This window comes from Rhinolophus hipposideros (assembly GCF_964194185.1).
Source record: "Rhinolophus hipposideros genome assembly, chromosome: 25".
NCBI classification, from domain to species: domain Eukaryota; kingdom Metazoa; phylum Chordata; class Mammalia; order Chiroptera; family Rhinolophidae; genus Rhinolophus; species Rhinolophus hipposideros.
Window position 1 is genome coordinate 2,197,601 of NC_138071.1, and position 16,677 is coordinate 2,214,277.

The following is a 16,677-nucleotide window of genomic DNA, read 5'->3' on the forward strand; positions in this document are numbered from 1 at the left end:
GATACCAAATTAGAGAAATGGAAAAGTAGGCAGGTCTTTATTTAGTTCTGGAGGCAGTGTTCCAGAAGACATCCATATGTCATCAATATCTGTGGAAGCATGTTTCCTACTTTTACCATTTTAAATAGCAGTTTTTACTCTACAAGCTGGATTTCTTAGAATGATGATAGAAAAACTTCCTCACTTTTATGTCTCCAGCAATTCCAATCTTTCCCTCATTCTCAGTAGATACCCACACATCCTCTACTTTCTGACTCGACTGAGATCAGCAGTGTGAACTTTCTCCTCTTCTGCCCACTCAGGGCAGTTATTCACTGTCCCTTCAGCCTGCCTCAGAGGATGGTTCTCCCACAAAACTCTTGCTCCTTGATTTAGCTCCTTCCCACCTCCTCTAGTGACTTTCTCAATTCGCTTACCTCTAGTTACAGCTCCAGTTTCTCCTTATATATTACTAGTTCATTATCAAGTTTTCTTTATTTAAAACAGAAAACAAACAAACAAAACCTCTATAGTTCTCTTTTATTGTGGTCTCCACAGAACTTATCACAAGAACTGTCTGCACTCATGACCAAGGTTTCCGCCATTTATTGCTCAATAACTGTGCAATCTAACTTTTAATTCAATACTCTGTGGGAACTGATATCTAATAGGGTACATGAAAACTGTCAGATCAACAGGAACTTTCATTACAGTCTCTTTGAGTTTTTGTTGTTTCGGAACATCATCCATCTTCTTTGTACATATATTTTTCAAATTTTTTCCCTATTTCCATTTTCCCCCAGCTTTATTGAGATATATTTGACATAACAATTATTTTATTTAAATATATAACAGATTTAATGAGGCATAATTTGCATGTCATATAATTTATCCATTTAAAGTCAGTGTTTTTTAGTATATTCATAAAGTTGTGCAACCATCACTGCTATCTAATTTCAGAATATCTTCACCACCCTCAACGAAACCTCATACTCATTAGCAGTCACTCCCCATTCTTTCCTCCCCCCTACTCCTGGCAACCACTAATTTACTTTTTGTCTCTATGTATTTGCCTATTCATTCATACAAATAAATTATACAATATGTGGTCTTATGACTGATTTCTTTCACTTAGCATAATGTTTTCTGCGTTCATTCATGTTGTAGATTGTGTCAGTGCTTCATTCCCTCTTATATCTGAATCATGTTCCAGTATATGGATAGAGCACATTTTGTTCATTCATTCATTCATTCATTCATTCATTCATTCATTCATTCATTCATCAGTTGATGGACATTTGGGTTGTTTTTACCTTTTGGTTATTATGAATAAAGCTGTTACGTACAACTTTTTGTGCGGACATGTGTCTTATTTCTCTTGGATATATATCTAGGAATGGAATTGCTGTCTCATGTGGTAATTTTATGTTGAACATTTTCCTCAGGTCTTTTTGACTTCTATCACTATGCTCTCTGCCCCATTCACTGTCTTCCTTTTTCACTCTCTCCTCAATTCTCAACAACATGTAGATGTTCCCAAGTTTTGGGCCTCGACTCTTCCGCTCTCTTCATTCTCTTTATCAGCAATCTAATATTCTCCCTTTGTCTGAACTGCCATCTAGTCTCTTACTTTCAGAAACCCCTTGTCAGCCTGATTCCTCTCAATCTAGAGCTCTACATTATTTGTATCTACTAAAGAAAATGTCTCTCGGTTATCCTGCCCAAAGCATCATCTCTCTGAAACCTATTCTGTAACATGACTTTCCTTTTTCCAAAGTGGCATGGATATTCCCCCCGTTGCCCTTGACTTAAACGTTTGCACTCATCATCTACCCCTTCCTAGCCTTTACCCCATACCCACTTACTAAGTCCCTCAAGTTCTACTTCAGGAGTTCCTCTGGTGATTCTTGTTTTGAACTAAAGTGATTCTTATTATCTCTTATTTGGGTAGCTGTACACACCTTCTAACTGGTCTTTCTCCCTTGTGTCTTTCCTCACTGTTCATCATTTCTCATCAGTCCTTCACAGCATGACCTCGATATTGTCCTGGGCCAGGCTTACCCCATCATTTCAAGATTCAGCACCATTTGTTCTTACCTGTTATATAATATCAAGGCTCTCTGCCGCTTACCGTTTAGTCATAATGTTTTCATGAAATTGCTCCTACCAACCTTCACATGATGTTTCACTAGCTCCTAAACCCAGCACATGCTGTATCCAAAATCAGTTATTTTCTTTTCACTGTGTATAATCCCGCATTTTCTTTGCTTCTACTTGGCATGGCCACATCTTCCATCTCCACAAGATGAACTGTTTCTCACATAAGTTCAACCCAAATATATTTTCCCCATAAAAATTTATCTGAGTTTCTCAACTGAAAATAATTTCTTCTACTTAGGAGCTACTGAAATATTTTTAAAATATATATTATGGCCTTTTGACATTCAACTAGATGTTTCTTAATGGACAGTAAGCTCTCTGAGGGTAAAACAATGTCACGTCTCCCCCGACCTGCACAAGCATGCAGTATTTAGTTCTTTGCTTGGTACATGGGACATGCAAAAAAGAAGTTTTAATGACAAGTAATTTTTGATGTATTTTGTCCTTACAAATAATTTCCTGAATGCTACCTCTTTTGCAACCTTACTTGTAAATTGCAGGGGAAATCCAGAATACAGGATTTAAATAATAGTTTACTTTCAGGTATTGTACTATAATGTAGTAGCATGTATTTTCAGTTAATATCTAATATGCCTATTGAAATAACAATAGAACAGTAATGAATCTTCAATCCATACCCAAAAAGATAATATTGGCCTCATAATGAGAAGAATGAACTACTTAAGTATGTGAGAAACAAAAAGTAAATCGAAAAGTATGTTTGGGAAAAATTATATTTTATAGTAGAAAGAGAAATAATGAAGAAAATATATAAAGCCATTGTAGTTACTGGAACATGTACCATAAAAATGAGATGTTGTAAAACTATTAATTTTAATAAAATTAGTTCCAAATCATCTTTATTTTTCTTTCTGGGAAATTTTAAACGTGGACAGAATTCCTTAATATGTGAACGAGAATTGCATTTAGTATAGCTATAGATTATTTGAATGTTTTTATAAGTTTTCCATAAGCAAATGCATTATCATTAGCGGCAGAATACTGAAGAAGATAGAGACATGAGTATCAGACTACTTACTATTATTTACTGCAGCCTGTGAATGCCATCTTTGATGAATGGAACAAGTGTATGATTCTAGATCTGAAATAAACAAAACCCATATTAGCCATTAGCTAGCATCAGCTCACCAGCTTATTTTGTGGAAGGGTTTCTGAGCTCCTCTGGGTGTTTGGAGCCGTGCTGGAATATACTAAGTACTGGGTTTGGACTGGAACATTGAGGACTTTGTTAGAACTTCTGAAGATGACTCGAGGATCCATTCTGTCACACTTTCAATACCTTCATTGTCTTTCCTTTGGATCAATATTATGAATGCTAAGCCAGAATCGCCTGAAGTTTGATTGGTAAATAGGATGCTTTACAATGAATTTCTCACTCTTACTGTAGTACTCTGAAATAAATTAACTAAGTTTCCAATTTGGCCTCCAAAGTAGTGAACAATACAAACACGATGTATCCCACATTTGTTCTTTAACTTTATGTAAAATATACTGTAAAGCAAAAATAATTATTTTCAAAAATATTTTCTAGTAATTACCTTCCGCTCCCCCCCAAACTTAGCCTAATTATGTATCAGGCATGGTAAAATGAAAGGCCAGTAGCTACAGATGCATAATTTCACTCTGATAGATTGCTGTTTGAAAATAGGTTATGACAATTAGATGATTAATTTTCTTCTATTAAATAACATTATGAGACTTCAGATTACATTTATCAGTATATTCTCTTTAGTGGGAACATAATGTGAGGAAAGGCCAAATAGAATAGGAAATCATATCCTTTGTGGAAGGATCGGAATATACTTTTTAACAACCACACTTGTGAAAATAATTAGAAAATGAAATTCTGTTTGAAAACTTATTTTATGTTCAGTATTCAAAGTAGCATATTAAAGGCGTCATATGTTAAAGGTTAAAGTATGTGAGTGTGAAGAGCAAATTTCTGGATGTCCTGCTGGCATTTTTTTTTTTTTTTTTGGTTCTGGTTATCTGCAAAGTATACACCCCTTGTCAGTGTAAGTAGGGAGTGCCTGTGTAAACATTCTTGTTTCGCCTGTTCCACATAATCGTTTCTTGTATCATATTTCTTCTGACCTCGCTATCTGAAACCAATTACAGGAGATCCATTTGGGCTGCATCTATTTTCCTAAGAAGTCTAGGCAGCGGTGATTTTCTCAGAGATGAATATCAACATCAAATATGCTTCTGAGTGCTTTGTTATTTATGTTTCAGAGAGATTTTGTAGCCTTCAGCTCTCAAGAATGTGTCATGCTGTGCTGTTTATACATTGAAGATATTAATGGGTGTAGATGTCATTTTTCATTTTAATGTCTCAAATGCAACAGGCTGATAGGTTAAGCGTTCCTATTTTTATGGGGAGAGATATGAGCGATGTCTGTTTTTTCCCAAAATATACATATATTTACTTTGGGGGAAAAAGTTATTTATAAACCTTAGAGTACTCAACGTTTTTGGTTTCACTGGGTGTTTCTAAGCTATTCTTAAACAATTTTACTTCTGGTGAAAGTTTTCAATGTTCTTCAAGAAGAACAAAAGTATTGATCTGACAGGTTACAAAGGTTTTTCACTCTTAATTCTCATAATGACCTACTTATTAGAATTACTCTATTTCTATAACTAGCATAAAGTTATTACTGCTTTAGAAAGGTGATATGCTTGAACTTTGCTTTTCTTGCAAAATTTTGGTTTATTTGAAATTGCACAGTAACTATGAGGAATGGTGTTTTCAATAAATATTTTAGAGCAAATGCACTGAATTCTGGAAAGCATGTGTATTACCACACCTTTGTAGACTATCAAAAAGTATATCTTTAATCTATTCTTCAGATTTTGTGCATCTTTTCAAAATATTTAATTTAATCTGATTCCAATTTTTTAAATGTTCTATCTTAATTTTCTTTAGATTTACTGAAATTAGATAACTTCATTAAGTAAAGTGCACCCTTAATTCAAAACAAATGTGTTTTTGGAAACTAGATAGGTTTGGCTGCCTTAGAAACCTCTCTTGTGTTGTTCATCTTAATCAGATTCAGACATTATTAAAGGGAATTTTGTAAACATCTTTTGCCTTTTGTTCTAAATTATTACTACTACTACTATTATTATTATTATTATTATTATTTTGCAGAGGTGATCATATAAATACTTAATGACTCATAGAACTTTATGAATGGCCCTGGCATTTAACTTTTCTGTGTACCAATTTAGGAGGACAAGTGATTTTCACATTATTATTTTATGTCATTGGACACCTCACACCTTATATTGGTGCAAGTATTTTGCTCACAATCTTTCATCTTTTGAGTAGCTACAATAATTAATTGCAAAGATGAATTAAATGACTCTGAGCAATTGTTTATCGAAATTCAGTCCTAAAATGTTATCCAGAATACTGGAAATAAAAATGTCATGTGATGTCTGCCATTAGAATGCTGACTGCCAAAGATTTCTGCTGAGGAGTTTTTAATCATTCCTGATCTCTTGGAATTGTTTTTGTTCTCTCACCTCTCACGTTTGCTATAGCAATCTTTATTGCTATGAAAAGAATGCTGAAATAGGCAAGGAGTCCTTTTGCATAAGCGTTTATACTTAAAAATGATCCTCAACTATTCTACAGCTAACTGTAAATGCATATGAAAACCACAGTAATTTAAGTCAAGGCGTGTTTTAGCTACTATCTTGTGGTATCCCATTATTATTATTACTTTTTTAGAAACAGTGCACATGCATGCTTTAGTCTAGTGATATTTTCATGAGCTGCATCCAAAAATATCTAATTTTCTAGAGTCTTTCTATAGCCACTGGGTGTTACCTATTCCTTTGGCTCACTTGTTTGGGTTGAGTTGAATGGATATAGTGCAGGCAGTGAAATGGATGGGTCCGAGACTTAGGGGCCAGGGGCCTGACCTTTGCCCAGAACCTGTTGCTGTTTTCGGACTTTAGTCAAGTTATTGTAGTATTGGTTCTTCAATTACTTATCTACAAAATGTTGGAGCTAGGCTAAACAATTCCTAAGACAGTTTGCCAGTTTTGGAATTCTTCAGTTTGTTAGTAATACCTGGTCAAAGAAACAAGGTGTTACAAGAGTTTAGAGCTCCATCAGGCACTGGTTGACTATGTGACGAAATCCAAGTCAGGGCCGGTGGGAACACTTAACCATATAAATGGTACATATTCTATAATAGTTGTTCGATTCAAACATTTACAAATTTAAAACATAACAGACTGTATTGTAGTTTCCTTTCTGAAGTTCTGATAAGTGGATATGCCCTCTTTACAGGTAAAAAAGCACTCATTCTGGTGTCATATGCTCTCATGTACTGGACCTTTACTCACTGCACCTCACAGCTCATTTGATGGAGCAGTGAAGCTATGGCACGGAATGCACTCTGGCCTGGAAGTCAACAGACTGGACACAAGCACTTGGCTTCTCCAAGCCTCACTTTCCTCATTTGCTAAAGTGAGGGGCCCCTATTGGATGATTTCATGACTTCAAGATTCTGAACTACAGTCATTAGAATCCTTTCAGAATAGTAAATTACTGCAGAAGTAAATGTAAGCTAAATAAGGTTGTCTCTATACAAAGTAAGCTAATGAACTCAAAGGGGAAAAACAATTATATGAAAAATATTAGGCAAACTTTGTGTGAATGTTGGCACCAAAAGGGAAAATAGTTCACTGATTTGTTTTGTTTTGTTTTTGAGAGTTTCACATAGACCTAGCTTAAGTCACACTGTAATAATTTCCGTTTGAAAAATATCATTTGTAGTTATTTTATAAATTGTGAATAAAACAAGAAAGCTACATTATTTAGACTATTATGTATTTTAAAACTGAGTTTTGCAATAATAAAGAATTTATGAAATTAGTTTTCATTTGGTCTTTTATTTAAACTGAGTTCACTGGAATGTGCCATCCTTGGGAACATTTAGTTTGCCTTGTAATTACTTGAGAAATTTGAAAAACAGAAGGAAAATTGTTGTGAGTGAGTGTATTTCCAAATGTAAAAAGTGTGCTTTACAGACTGTGCCAGATCCTGCTATGGGAGACAAATCAGTGTTGTTGAGATGGTGCTGGTGCGTTCCGTTTGTTTACTTTGGTTTCTGTGTCTGCCTGCCTTCTCAGGAAACCCGCTTGGAGCCAGACTGTAGCAGCCCTCTCTCTGTCTTTTCATAATTGATCCGGGGATGACTGCCTTCCCTGAGGGTTAAGACGTGGCAACTTTTTCTGTTTGCTCAGCATCTCAATGCAGTAGTTCAAACATTGTTCACACCAGCTGGCAGTGTAATGCCATATGCACGTCTTGTCAAAGCAACTGTTGTCATGGATACTAGAAACTCTCTTAAAAACCAGATCATTGATTCCAATCAAAATTGTACTTTTTTGCAGCTAAGAATCTTAATTATTATAGAAGAATATTGATCTAAGATAGTTTTCCCATCATGAAAAATTTACCGTGCATTCTAAAACAGTGAATAACAAAGTAAGGCAATGATTTATTTTAGTTTTATCTGTTGAAAAATTTCATCATTAGTGTTCTTACTGAACTCAGTTGAGAGAAAAAAATAAGTTTGTAAAGTAGAGGCTCTTGAAAAGTTGTTTTTAATTAGTTTACACTGCTACCTTTAAAACATCTCGAGTTTGTTTGCTTGTTTTTCTTTATTGTGGCATGAGTTTTTATGTGAGTATATAGTAAAATTGTCAAACTACCCCTCTTCCAGCAAATGAAATGCTTACATTAATTTCTTATGTTAAGTTTTATTTTCCTGAGTGGGAAAAGAAAACATAAAAATAAATGAAAACATCTTCTATTTTGATTGGTATTCTGTCACACATAGAAACAAACCTGATTGGTTGAGTGGTAATTTCTTTGTTCTCTGATTTTGCTAAGAATGCAAATGAAAACCACTCAATTTTATTTGGCATTAAAACTGCACTTTATTTTGTCAAAGGAGAGGTTTCCCCTTGAATTGTAAGTACAAAAAAAGTGTTTTAAATCTTTAGTGAAAATCCTTATTAATTCACTTTCAAGATAATCTGATGTTGATTTGTCAAATTTAATTACAGCTTCCGGTAACACTTGAAGTATACTGCGTTTGCTTCAAAATTGTAATATGAAAATGCAAATTGAATGATAATTTAAAGGGGAGTGGGCATTTTAGTTGAACACTCAAAAAGACAAGTTCCTTGTGGAAATGAGGTTATTGATGCAGTTTATGGTTTTTTCCTCTTTAAGCACTTTAAACAAATTAACTTTATTTCCTGCAGGATTACATCCATCTCCAGGATTTTAAGTAAAAGTTGTAGATGTATGTTGTGTATTTTTTTTTCACATTAGAAGAAAAAGAATATTTAATGATTCTCTCTAGAAAGGAGGGTGGGGGTGAGGTTTTTATACATTGAAACCTATTACTATTAACCAAGGAATAACTGATAATTAATTTACATTTCCACAAAATATTTAGATGTTGTTCCCTTTTTATGTCTAGGCTCTTCAAGCAGCAAGACAACTTCTGTTACAGCAGCAAACAAGTGGACTGAAATCTCCTAAGAGCAGTGATAAACAGAGACCACTTCAGGTGAGTGAAGTTCTCCTGTCCTTGGGGTCTTACTTGAAAAGATGTTCAAAATGATAACAGAAGTGCAGACTCAGTTGTATACATATAGAAAATTATTATATGTGTGTATGTAAGTAATTTTAATTCAAAAAGAGAACTCACTATCTTCTTGAAAGAGGACAAAAAAAAGTTTTCTATTAGCATAGATTTCAAACATTTACAAGGTCACTTATTACAAAAAAACATGTAGAAACCACATTTGGTATACATAGGCATAAAAAGTTTTATATAAAACCCCGTTCTGGGATTTCAGTAGAATTTTATTCACAAACAGGTTAAAATGTGAAATTTCTACCTTAAAAGCAAATTAAAAGTAAAATAGTATGGAAGGAAACAAAGCAATCTTAGCCAGCCCTTCTGCAGTATGCAAGTGACAAATGCAGAAAACCTCTAAGGTTGCCAGAAAAACTGTTTGAGTTTGCCAAGGAGTTATTGCTGTTGCAGTTATAAAAACACATTCTGAAGTTTGTTGTCCTTACTCACTATGTTTGTCCTGTGAACCTGATAGTATGTATGTCTTTTAAAGTAACTTTTTGTTATGTAATATAACTATTATTTTATATAGTCTTAACAGAAAAGTATAAGACATTGTTTCCAGGGAAGAAACATTGTAGGGTGTATTTTGTGTAATTTGAAAATATTTGGAAGGTATGTGGAATTGCATAAAACATCTTTCAAAATGTTTATCAGCTCTGTTGAAAGATAAGCAAGGCTTTTTTAAAAATCATGTGTTATATACATGTCTAATAAGGCAAGCTTAGTTTTAAAAATAGTAAACATCTTTCTGGTTGCTTTATTTTAACAAAACTATCTTGAAATTTTTTTTATGGCCTAGTTGTCTGTTTTCATTTCCAGGTGTACTCCCAGATGTTAGTTAGTTTTACAAAATGGCCTGCTGAAACTTGGTGTGTATGACAGAGAATTATAGGCTACTGATCTACACAATCCAGAAACTACTTATTACCCCAAAATTGGATTAAATTTATGGCCCCTAGACATATTTGAGATGAGAACATACTTTCTTAGAAAAAGAACCCATTTTGGGGGAGTGCGTGGAGAAGAGGGGGCCTTGGGGATAAGGGATGTGTTTCAACAGAGTCAAGTACAAATGTCTGCCATGATTGCAAATGAGTCATAGTGAATCAGCCTGAGTTTAAGATTAATTTTAATTTTTTCTCTTTTAAAATAAATTTCACATTTTTTGTTTTGTTTTAACTAATCAGCACTTCTGTAGTGAGACATCTTCCTCACCATCATATCCTTCCCCAAGTAATACCACTGATTGGAATATTTTCATCGAGTTATCTGATTCTATGAGAGCCTCTCTATACATTTATACGACAGAAGAATTTACTCAGAAATCACAGAATACAGCAAATAAAATGTTTATCCTCATTATGGCTTCAAATTGGGGATTTTACCTTCTTGTTGGTAGAACAAAGGAAGTTTAGATGCTGGCAGCATAAGCTGAAAGTAGGAAAGAATCAATTGTTTTGACTATCTCAAAAACACTATATATATTGTCCTAATTCTATTCATTTATCTCTTGACAAGGATGCACTGAGTAGTTGTTCCTCTCCCTCCAAAAGTCCAGTAGAAGTTTCTTTATTGATGTTTACCAGGGTATCTCTGGATAGAATGGCTGGGCTTTAGTTTTTCCACTGTCTCTTTTTTGTTGTATTGGAAGGCAAAATTTGATACTTTGTTTAAGCAAAATATACATAGCTTTTCTTGGGAAACATACACACACACACACACACACACACACACACACACACACACATACACATTAATGTGGGAATAGTAATGACTCTAAACTAAGAAACTGTTGCTCATGTACCAAGTGTTGTATAAATAAAATTTGAGCTTAAGTCCTCAATTTTGTTATTTTATCATAAAAGGCTGTTTAAAAATTTATAAGTACCTTTTAACAATTTCAAGTGCTAACCATTACTACAAAGAGTTTCATTGTGTCACTTATATTTAGTGTTTTGTGATTCATATTAACATGAATAGATCTGTGTTGTGCACATTATAAAACTCTAACATTTTATTATTATTTTGTAATTTTAATCTCATGCCAAAATGTCATAGGAATGAAAAGTTGGTTTTTATGAATGAGAATTTAGAAATAATGAACGAAGACTTGTTTGTTTACCAAAATAGACACTGCAGTTAATATAATGTGATTCTACGTTTTTAGTATTCCATAGTACTTAATAAGCTTAGCAACTGGAAACATGCTGGAATTGTTTTAAAAATCTAATAAAAACCTAGTAGCATTTTATACTAGCTTACACGTGTTGTCAAAGGGGGATATTAGGTAATGCTTATTTTTGCATCTGCAAATACAATTTAACATGAGTTGAACTGTTTTCCACTTATGTTAAAGAAAAGGGTAAAATATTTTTGTTAAAAATTTTAACTATTTAATATGAAATTAATGCTTTAAAACTTTTATGATTTTCTCACAGTCTAGTTTTCCTTCTACTTAACTAAGAGTTTAACCAGTCTTTCATAATAGAGTTGATGTAGATTATCTTCTAGAATTAAAAAAGATAATTGAACATGTTTCAAAATCTGCATTTGCAAATGAGGTATTTGGTGTTAACAATATATCGTCATGGTGTTTTTTACTTTATCAGGCATAACATACTGTTAGAAAACCAAAAGAGATATTATGTGTTTTTCATTTTAAAATACAGTTTTGAAGGACAACTATTTTATAAAGTTTGAAAGTAAAAACAGATTTTAGAAAAATGTTTTGATGGCTCAAGTCACAAGAACAATATTTGGTTGTTTGTTATACTCCACTGAATTTCTTTTACATGTTCAAAAGTGGTGGCCGGATTTGAAGTGTGACATGGTGGAGAGTCTATTTCTAGCAGACTAGTGTTTATATACTGTTACCTTTTCGTTTACATTTTTTCAGGATTTTGTGCTACAGATGTCGTAGATATTAACATATCTAATGCAAACTGGAAAGAAAAAAATCACATCTGACAAGCTTGAATACCGATTGTAGTAGTGATTTCACTTTCATGTATAGATATCTGAATATATGTATTTGAAACATGTTTACGTATTCCATTCATTACATGAAACTCCAATTAAAATAGGGCCAATCAGTAGGTACATTGAATAATGGCATATTGATGAATAACATGTAAAGATTATGATGCAAATCGGAGCTAATATTAAAGTAAGCATTACCAGATGTTTCATTTTTACATTTTTACTATGTATCCCAGAAAAGCATATCCTTATATTAGCTGAGGAGAGCCTCTCATCTTAATGTGTTTTATTTATCTGTGTCTACTCCTAGCACTTCCTAGACTTGACATACCGACATTGGTTCATGAGGAAAGTTAGCCAAGAGGATATGTAATGCTTTCGATTTCATGAAACTGATTTCCAGATTAAAAACAGTAAATCCACACAGGTGCACCTACACCACACACATGTGCACATGCACACATACACACTTCCACAATCTGTAATTTAAAAAAATATCGTAAAATACATTATCAACTTTCTATCCTATGACAAATCTACTTAATTTAGTTTAGGTATGAAATTGGTCGCATTATTGTTCTTGTTACATTTACAGCCATGAGACAGACTTGTGGTTCTTCAACAGCTGTGCAGAGCAGAGACGTAAATTTAAGGTAAATGCCATTGCTTTGCTATCTTAGATGAATATTAGTGTATAGCATTGTAATCGCTTCCTTCATTGTAGGTTAACATCTAACATAAGGTTCTCTTTCCAATAAGTAATTGAAATTAATTTTTAAAAATAATTCTGTGTTAAATAGTTCAAGAATGGAATGGTAAAAAGCAAAAGTGAATTAAACGTAGGGGTCTTATTCTGACTCTGCCACAAACTAGTTGTATAAATTTGCAGAAGTGACTCAATATCTTTAAATAAAGATATTGGGCTAACTTACAGACAAAATATAATATTCTGTGGTCAAAGATTTGTTTCATTTTTTAACTAAGTGATAGACATCTCAATTTTTCAGGAATAGCTGTGCTTTGTTGGATATTAGCTTATGAGATAAAATGATTATATTTGTTTATTTGTTTGTTTTCACTTACAAAGCACTTAACAAGACACCATAGCCCAAACTAAAGCTTTGGAATCAAAGTATTATCATGTGCATGAAAACCATTGTGCAAATATCATTTCGTATAACATCGAAGGAAGCATTGTTTTTTTAATGCCTTGAAATAATTTTATAAATTGCTTTTAGGAAAAATCTAAGCTACACAAATAATTACTTTATTGTAATAAACTACATTAAAATATGCTGTGATATAATACAGTTTAACAAATGTCTATCTTCCTCTACTTCTTCCCTCCAAAATGTTACAATTAACATCAACAGCAAACAAGGGATTCTGCAGTAAGCTAATCACCATTTCTCAAATTTCACATTCAAGGGAGAAAAGAAAAAAACAAGAAAGTATCAAATGTTAAATAATGAGATATTTATTTTGGAGGAAAATACTACCTCTGTGGGATATAGAATCTGATGCTGATAAATATGTTTTAGGGAATTATAAAAATCCATCTATGCAGTAGTAAATAATGAATTTGAGTATTACCTTTTCTGATTTCTGAAACATTAATTTCTGATTTCTGGTACAGAGGAATTAGAGAAAAGCCAAAACACATTTTGTTTTCAATACTGAAAGCAACATAACCAAGAAATTTGTGATATGGGTTTCAGCAGAGACATCTACAGTGATGTAGAAAACTAGGAATTTTTTAAAGGTGTTTTTGCTTTTTATACTTTTTGTGTATAAAAAAAAGCAATAAATCTAATATACCGTTTTTATATCCTAAACTTAAAAAGAGTTTAAGTTAAAAACTATAACAACAGCCGACTGTGCCTTCTGAGGTCCTGATTTTCCTATTCCAGCAAAGAACATTTCTTAAAAGGTCGAGTGAAATAGTCTGTTTTACAAGAACGTTACCGAGTACTATCTTGTAAAAAACGATTCTGATGTTGCCCCCCCCCCCCTCCGTGGCCAGCTGCTCAAGGCTGATACTCGTGGAGGGTGTAGGACGTTACTCCATCAAGGCTAAGTGAGCTCGTGGGGGAAACTGGCATAGGATCTGCTCACAGCACGTAGGAGAAGGAATGGACGTTTAGGGTCTGAAGTCTACCCTTGCCCTTAATTAGTAGGACTATGGGTAGAGTAAGTTGAGCTCTTGAAGTCTGTTTTCTCATCTCTAAAATGGGAATAAGGATACTCGCCTTGCAAGGTTGCTGTGAAGACTAAAAAGAATGCTATATAAAGTAACTATTAGGTTGGTGCAAAAGTGATTGTGGTTTAAAAAGTTAAAAATAATTGCAAAAACTGCAATTACTTTTGCACCAAACTAATAACATAAATCCTTGTAATTATAATGCGTTAATAAATATTTTTAAGGTCATCTCCAGAAAATAGATAGGTAGTCCAAGGTTCTGATAAGTATTTTATAGCATGATTCCTTTTAGTTGGCCATAATTTTCACTCCTCGCTATTAACTCTAATATGAAGAGTGCCTAATCTATAAGAAAGCAACAGTGAGTGTTTCAGGTACTACAGGTACTAGAGCATTATCCCCTTCTGTAGGCCGCCACAACACGCATACTTCACACTTGCCGCACATGAACCTATATTTTAATGCTTGTTTTTGCTCACAGTCTAGCGACTGTGAGCGCTCTGGGGGGCGGCAGGGACGTGACTGTCCTGCTCAGCTCAGCGCCTCACACAGTCCCCGGGGAGGAGCGTTGCTCAGGGCTTAGAGCTGCGACAGGGAGACAGGAGGACGTTCTGTGGCGGCGACAGTGGGAGGAGGTTTGAGGTTTGAGGGGGGAAACCCTTCATTCGTTCAGTGCAAACTGAGTAGTTATCGTGTGTAATATCTTCAGGGACGTATGATTTAGTTGAGATAGTAAGGCTCGGACACAAATATCAGGCCACAGTGGGTGTGCTATAGGAACGGGGAAAGCAGAAAGTGCTACAAGCATTTTAAAAAGAAATTTATTGTTAATTCAAGCCCAAGTGATCAGGGAAGGCCTTGTGGAGAGACAGCATCTCTGTTGGGCTTAAAGAAAGGGAATTTGGCAGATTAATAAAGTAAAGGACATTTTTTTAATGGTGAGTCTTTCAGAAGATGCCATCAAAGATACAGAGAGAGGAATTTGTGTGGCCAGAGTACATGGTTTGTTTTGACCGTCGTAGAGGTATCCTAGTAAAGGATGATGAATGGGTTAGAGGGCTCCAAATACACACCACCGACTTATAGAGGCCGAAATGCCAGGCTCCTGAGTTTGTGCTTGCTGGTTTAGGCAGCAGGGACTATTAAAGTGTTTTGATGAGGAAGTGATATGACCAAGCAGTGTTTTATAAAGAGCTACTTAATAGCGATGCATTTGGAGGACGTTTCAGGGGTAGGCAGTTGTGAGGAATCGGGAATAAGGATAATCTAAAATTATTTACTTAGGCATATGATGAATTGAGCTTTACACATGTTGAGTTTGAGGTGATGACAAAAAAAGTAACTTGAAATATCAAACTTTTAGAAAAATAGAGCTTGACATAGACGTCAGGGCTTGAGACAAATATCTGTGAAAAAATCCAGAAGTGATAGGTGAATTCATGAGAGTGGAGGAGAGCTCTGAACAATGTAATTTACAGTGAGGAGCTCAGAAACATCCACGTGTTTCAGAGCAAGAAGAAAAAGAAGCAGGAGAAAGAAAGAGGGGGAAAGAAGAATCAAATTATCATTTTCTTTATCGAGGAAAGGGAGAGTGTTTAAAAAAATGGAACTTGTCAACCATATCATGCCATGTCCATAGGCTGAGCGTTGGGTGCCTGCAATGCTCGATTGCAGTGCCGATGATTTTTAATCCCCCTTTCTTTATCATTTGCCAGGAACTCTTAGGATCTGCAATACTCAAGTGATCAATAACAAATGGAAAAAAAAATGTTTAACATGAATGTGAAATAGAAAAAGAAGAATTCATAAATGTACCTTTGTTTCTTGATTGCTGTGTCACCAGTTGTCTGAGTAAATGTATATTGCATATATGATGCAGAATTCCCATAAAGTAAATCTGGAAGAAAACTGCTTTCTAGGAGGTCAAATTTTCTCTTAGCTATCCCAGCACTTGCTTCTTTCTGTAATCCATTAGGATTTTAAGTAGATAGTCTCTCAACTTCTCTACCTTGACTTAAGTGGGTGGAAGAAAGGAAGAACATTAATATTGTTCAGGGAGCTCTCCACAGGATTTAAGACTTAGGCTGTGAGTTTTATCTTAAGATGTTTGGAGGTGTTGTGGAAGCTAAATTGAATGACAAAGTGAAGAAGAGTGTCAGTGTGTGATTAAAGACAAAAAGTGAAATTGTTTTGAAATTCACTCACATTTAAGATTCATTGTGTTATCTCTGTGGAGTCTCCGTACATCTTTCGACTATCCTGCATTCTCCATTTTTACTTGGTTGTCTTAAAATTTCTCTACCTTCACCTTTTCTACTATTCTTTTTCTTCCTTTATCATTCTGTTCTTTTCTCTCATCATATAATCTTGTTCATTTTACCTAATCTCTGTCCCTTCATTTCCATATTAAGAAAAGAGTAACTTTAAATGCCTGTAATTATTTAATTCTATCTTGAATCTGATATTCTAATATATCATTTTACTAACAAGATAGTAAAACTGTGCTACTTCTTATAATCCAGTATTGAATATTTTGTTCTTATCTTGCCCCCAAAATAGTGTTCTTCATGCTATTTTAAGTTGTAGTTTTAGTATGAAAGCAGCTCTACTCTTGAATATTTCTGTCCTTAGAAAAACCTAGAACCCTGAAGAACTTCACATAGT

The 16,677-nt window shown here is 34.2% G+C and overlaps 1 protein-coding gene across 8 annotated transcripts in view; it reads left to right on the plus strand.

The window, feature by feature from the left end:
• FOXP2 (forkhead box P2) overlaps positions 1 to 16,677 on the plus strand; it is a 632,923-nt gene that overhangs the window by 465,398 nt on the left and 150,848 nt on the right. For 6 of the 8 annotated variants that reach the window (XM_081038543.1, XM_081038539.1, XM_081038538.1 and 3 more), the window contains one exon: positions 8,670 to 8,759. In XM_081038543.1, coding sequence (XP_080894669.1) covers positions 8,670 to 8,759 — 90 coding nt within the window. Of the gene's footprint in view, positions 1 to 8,669; positions 8,760 to 12,408; positions 12,467 to 16,677 lie in introns of all 8 variants that reach the window. The other 2 variants (XM_081038544.1, XM_081038545.1) reach the window with 1 other exon arrangement.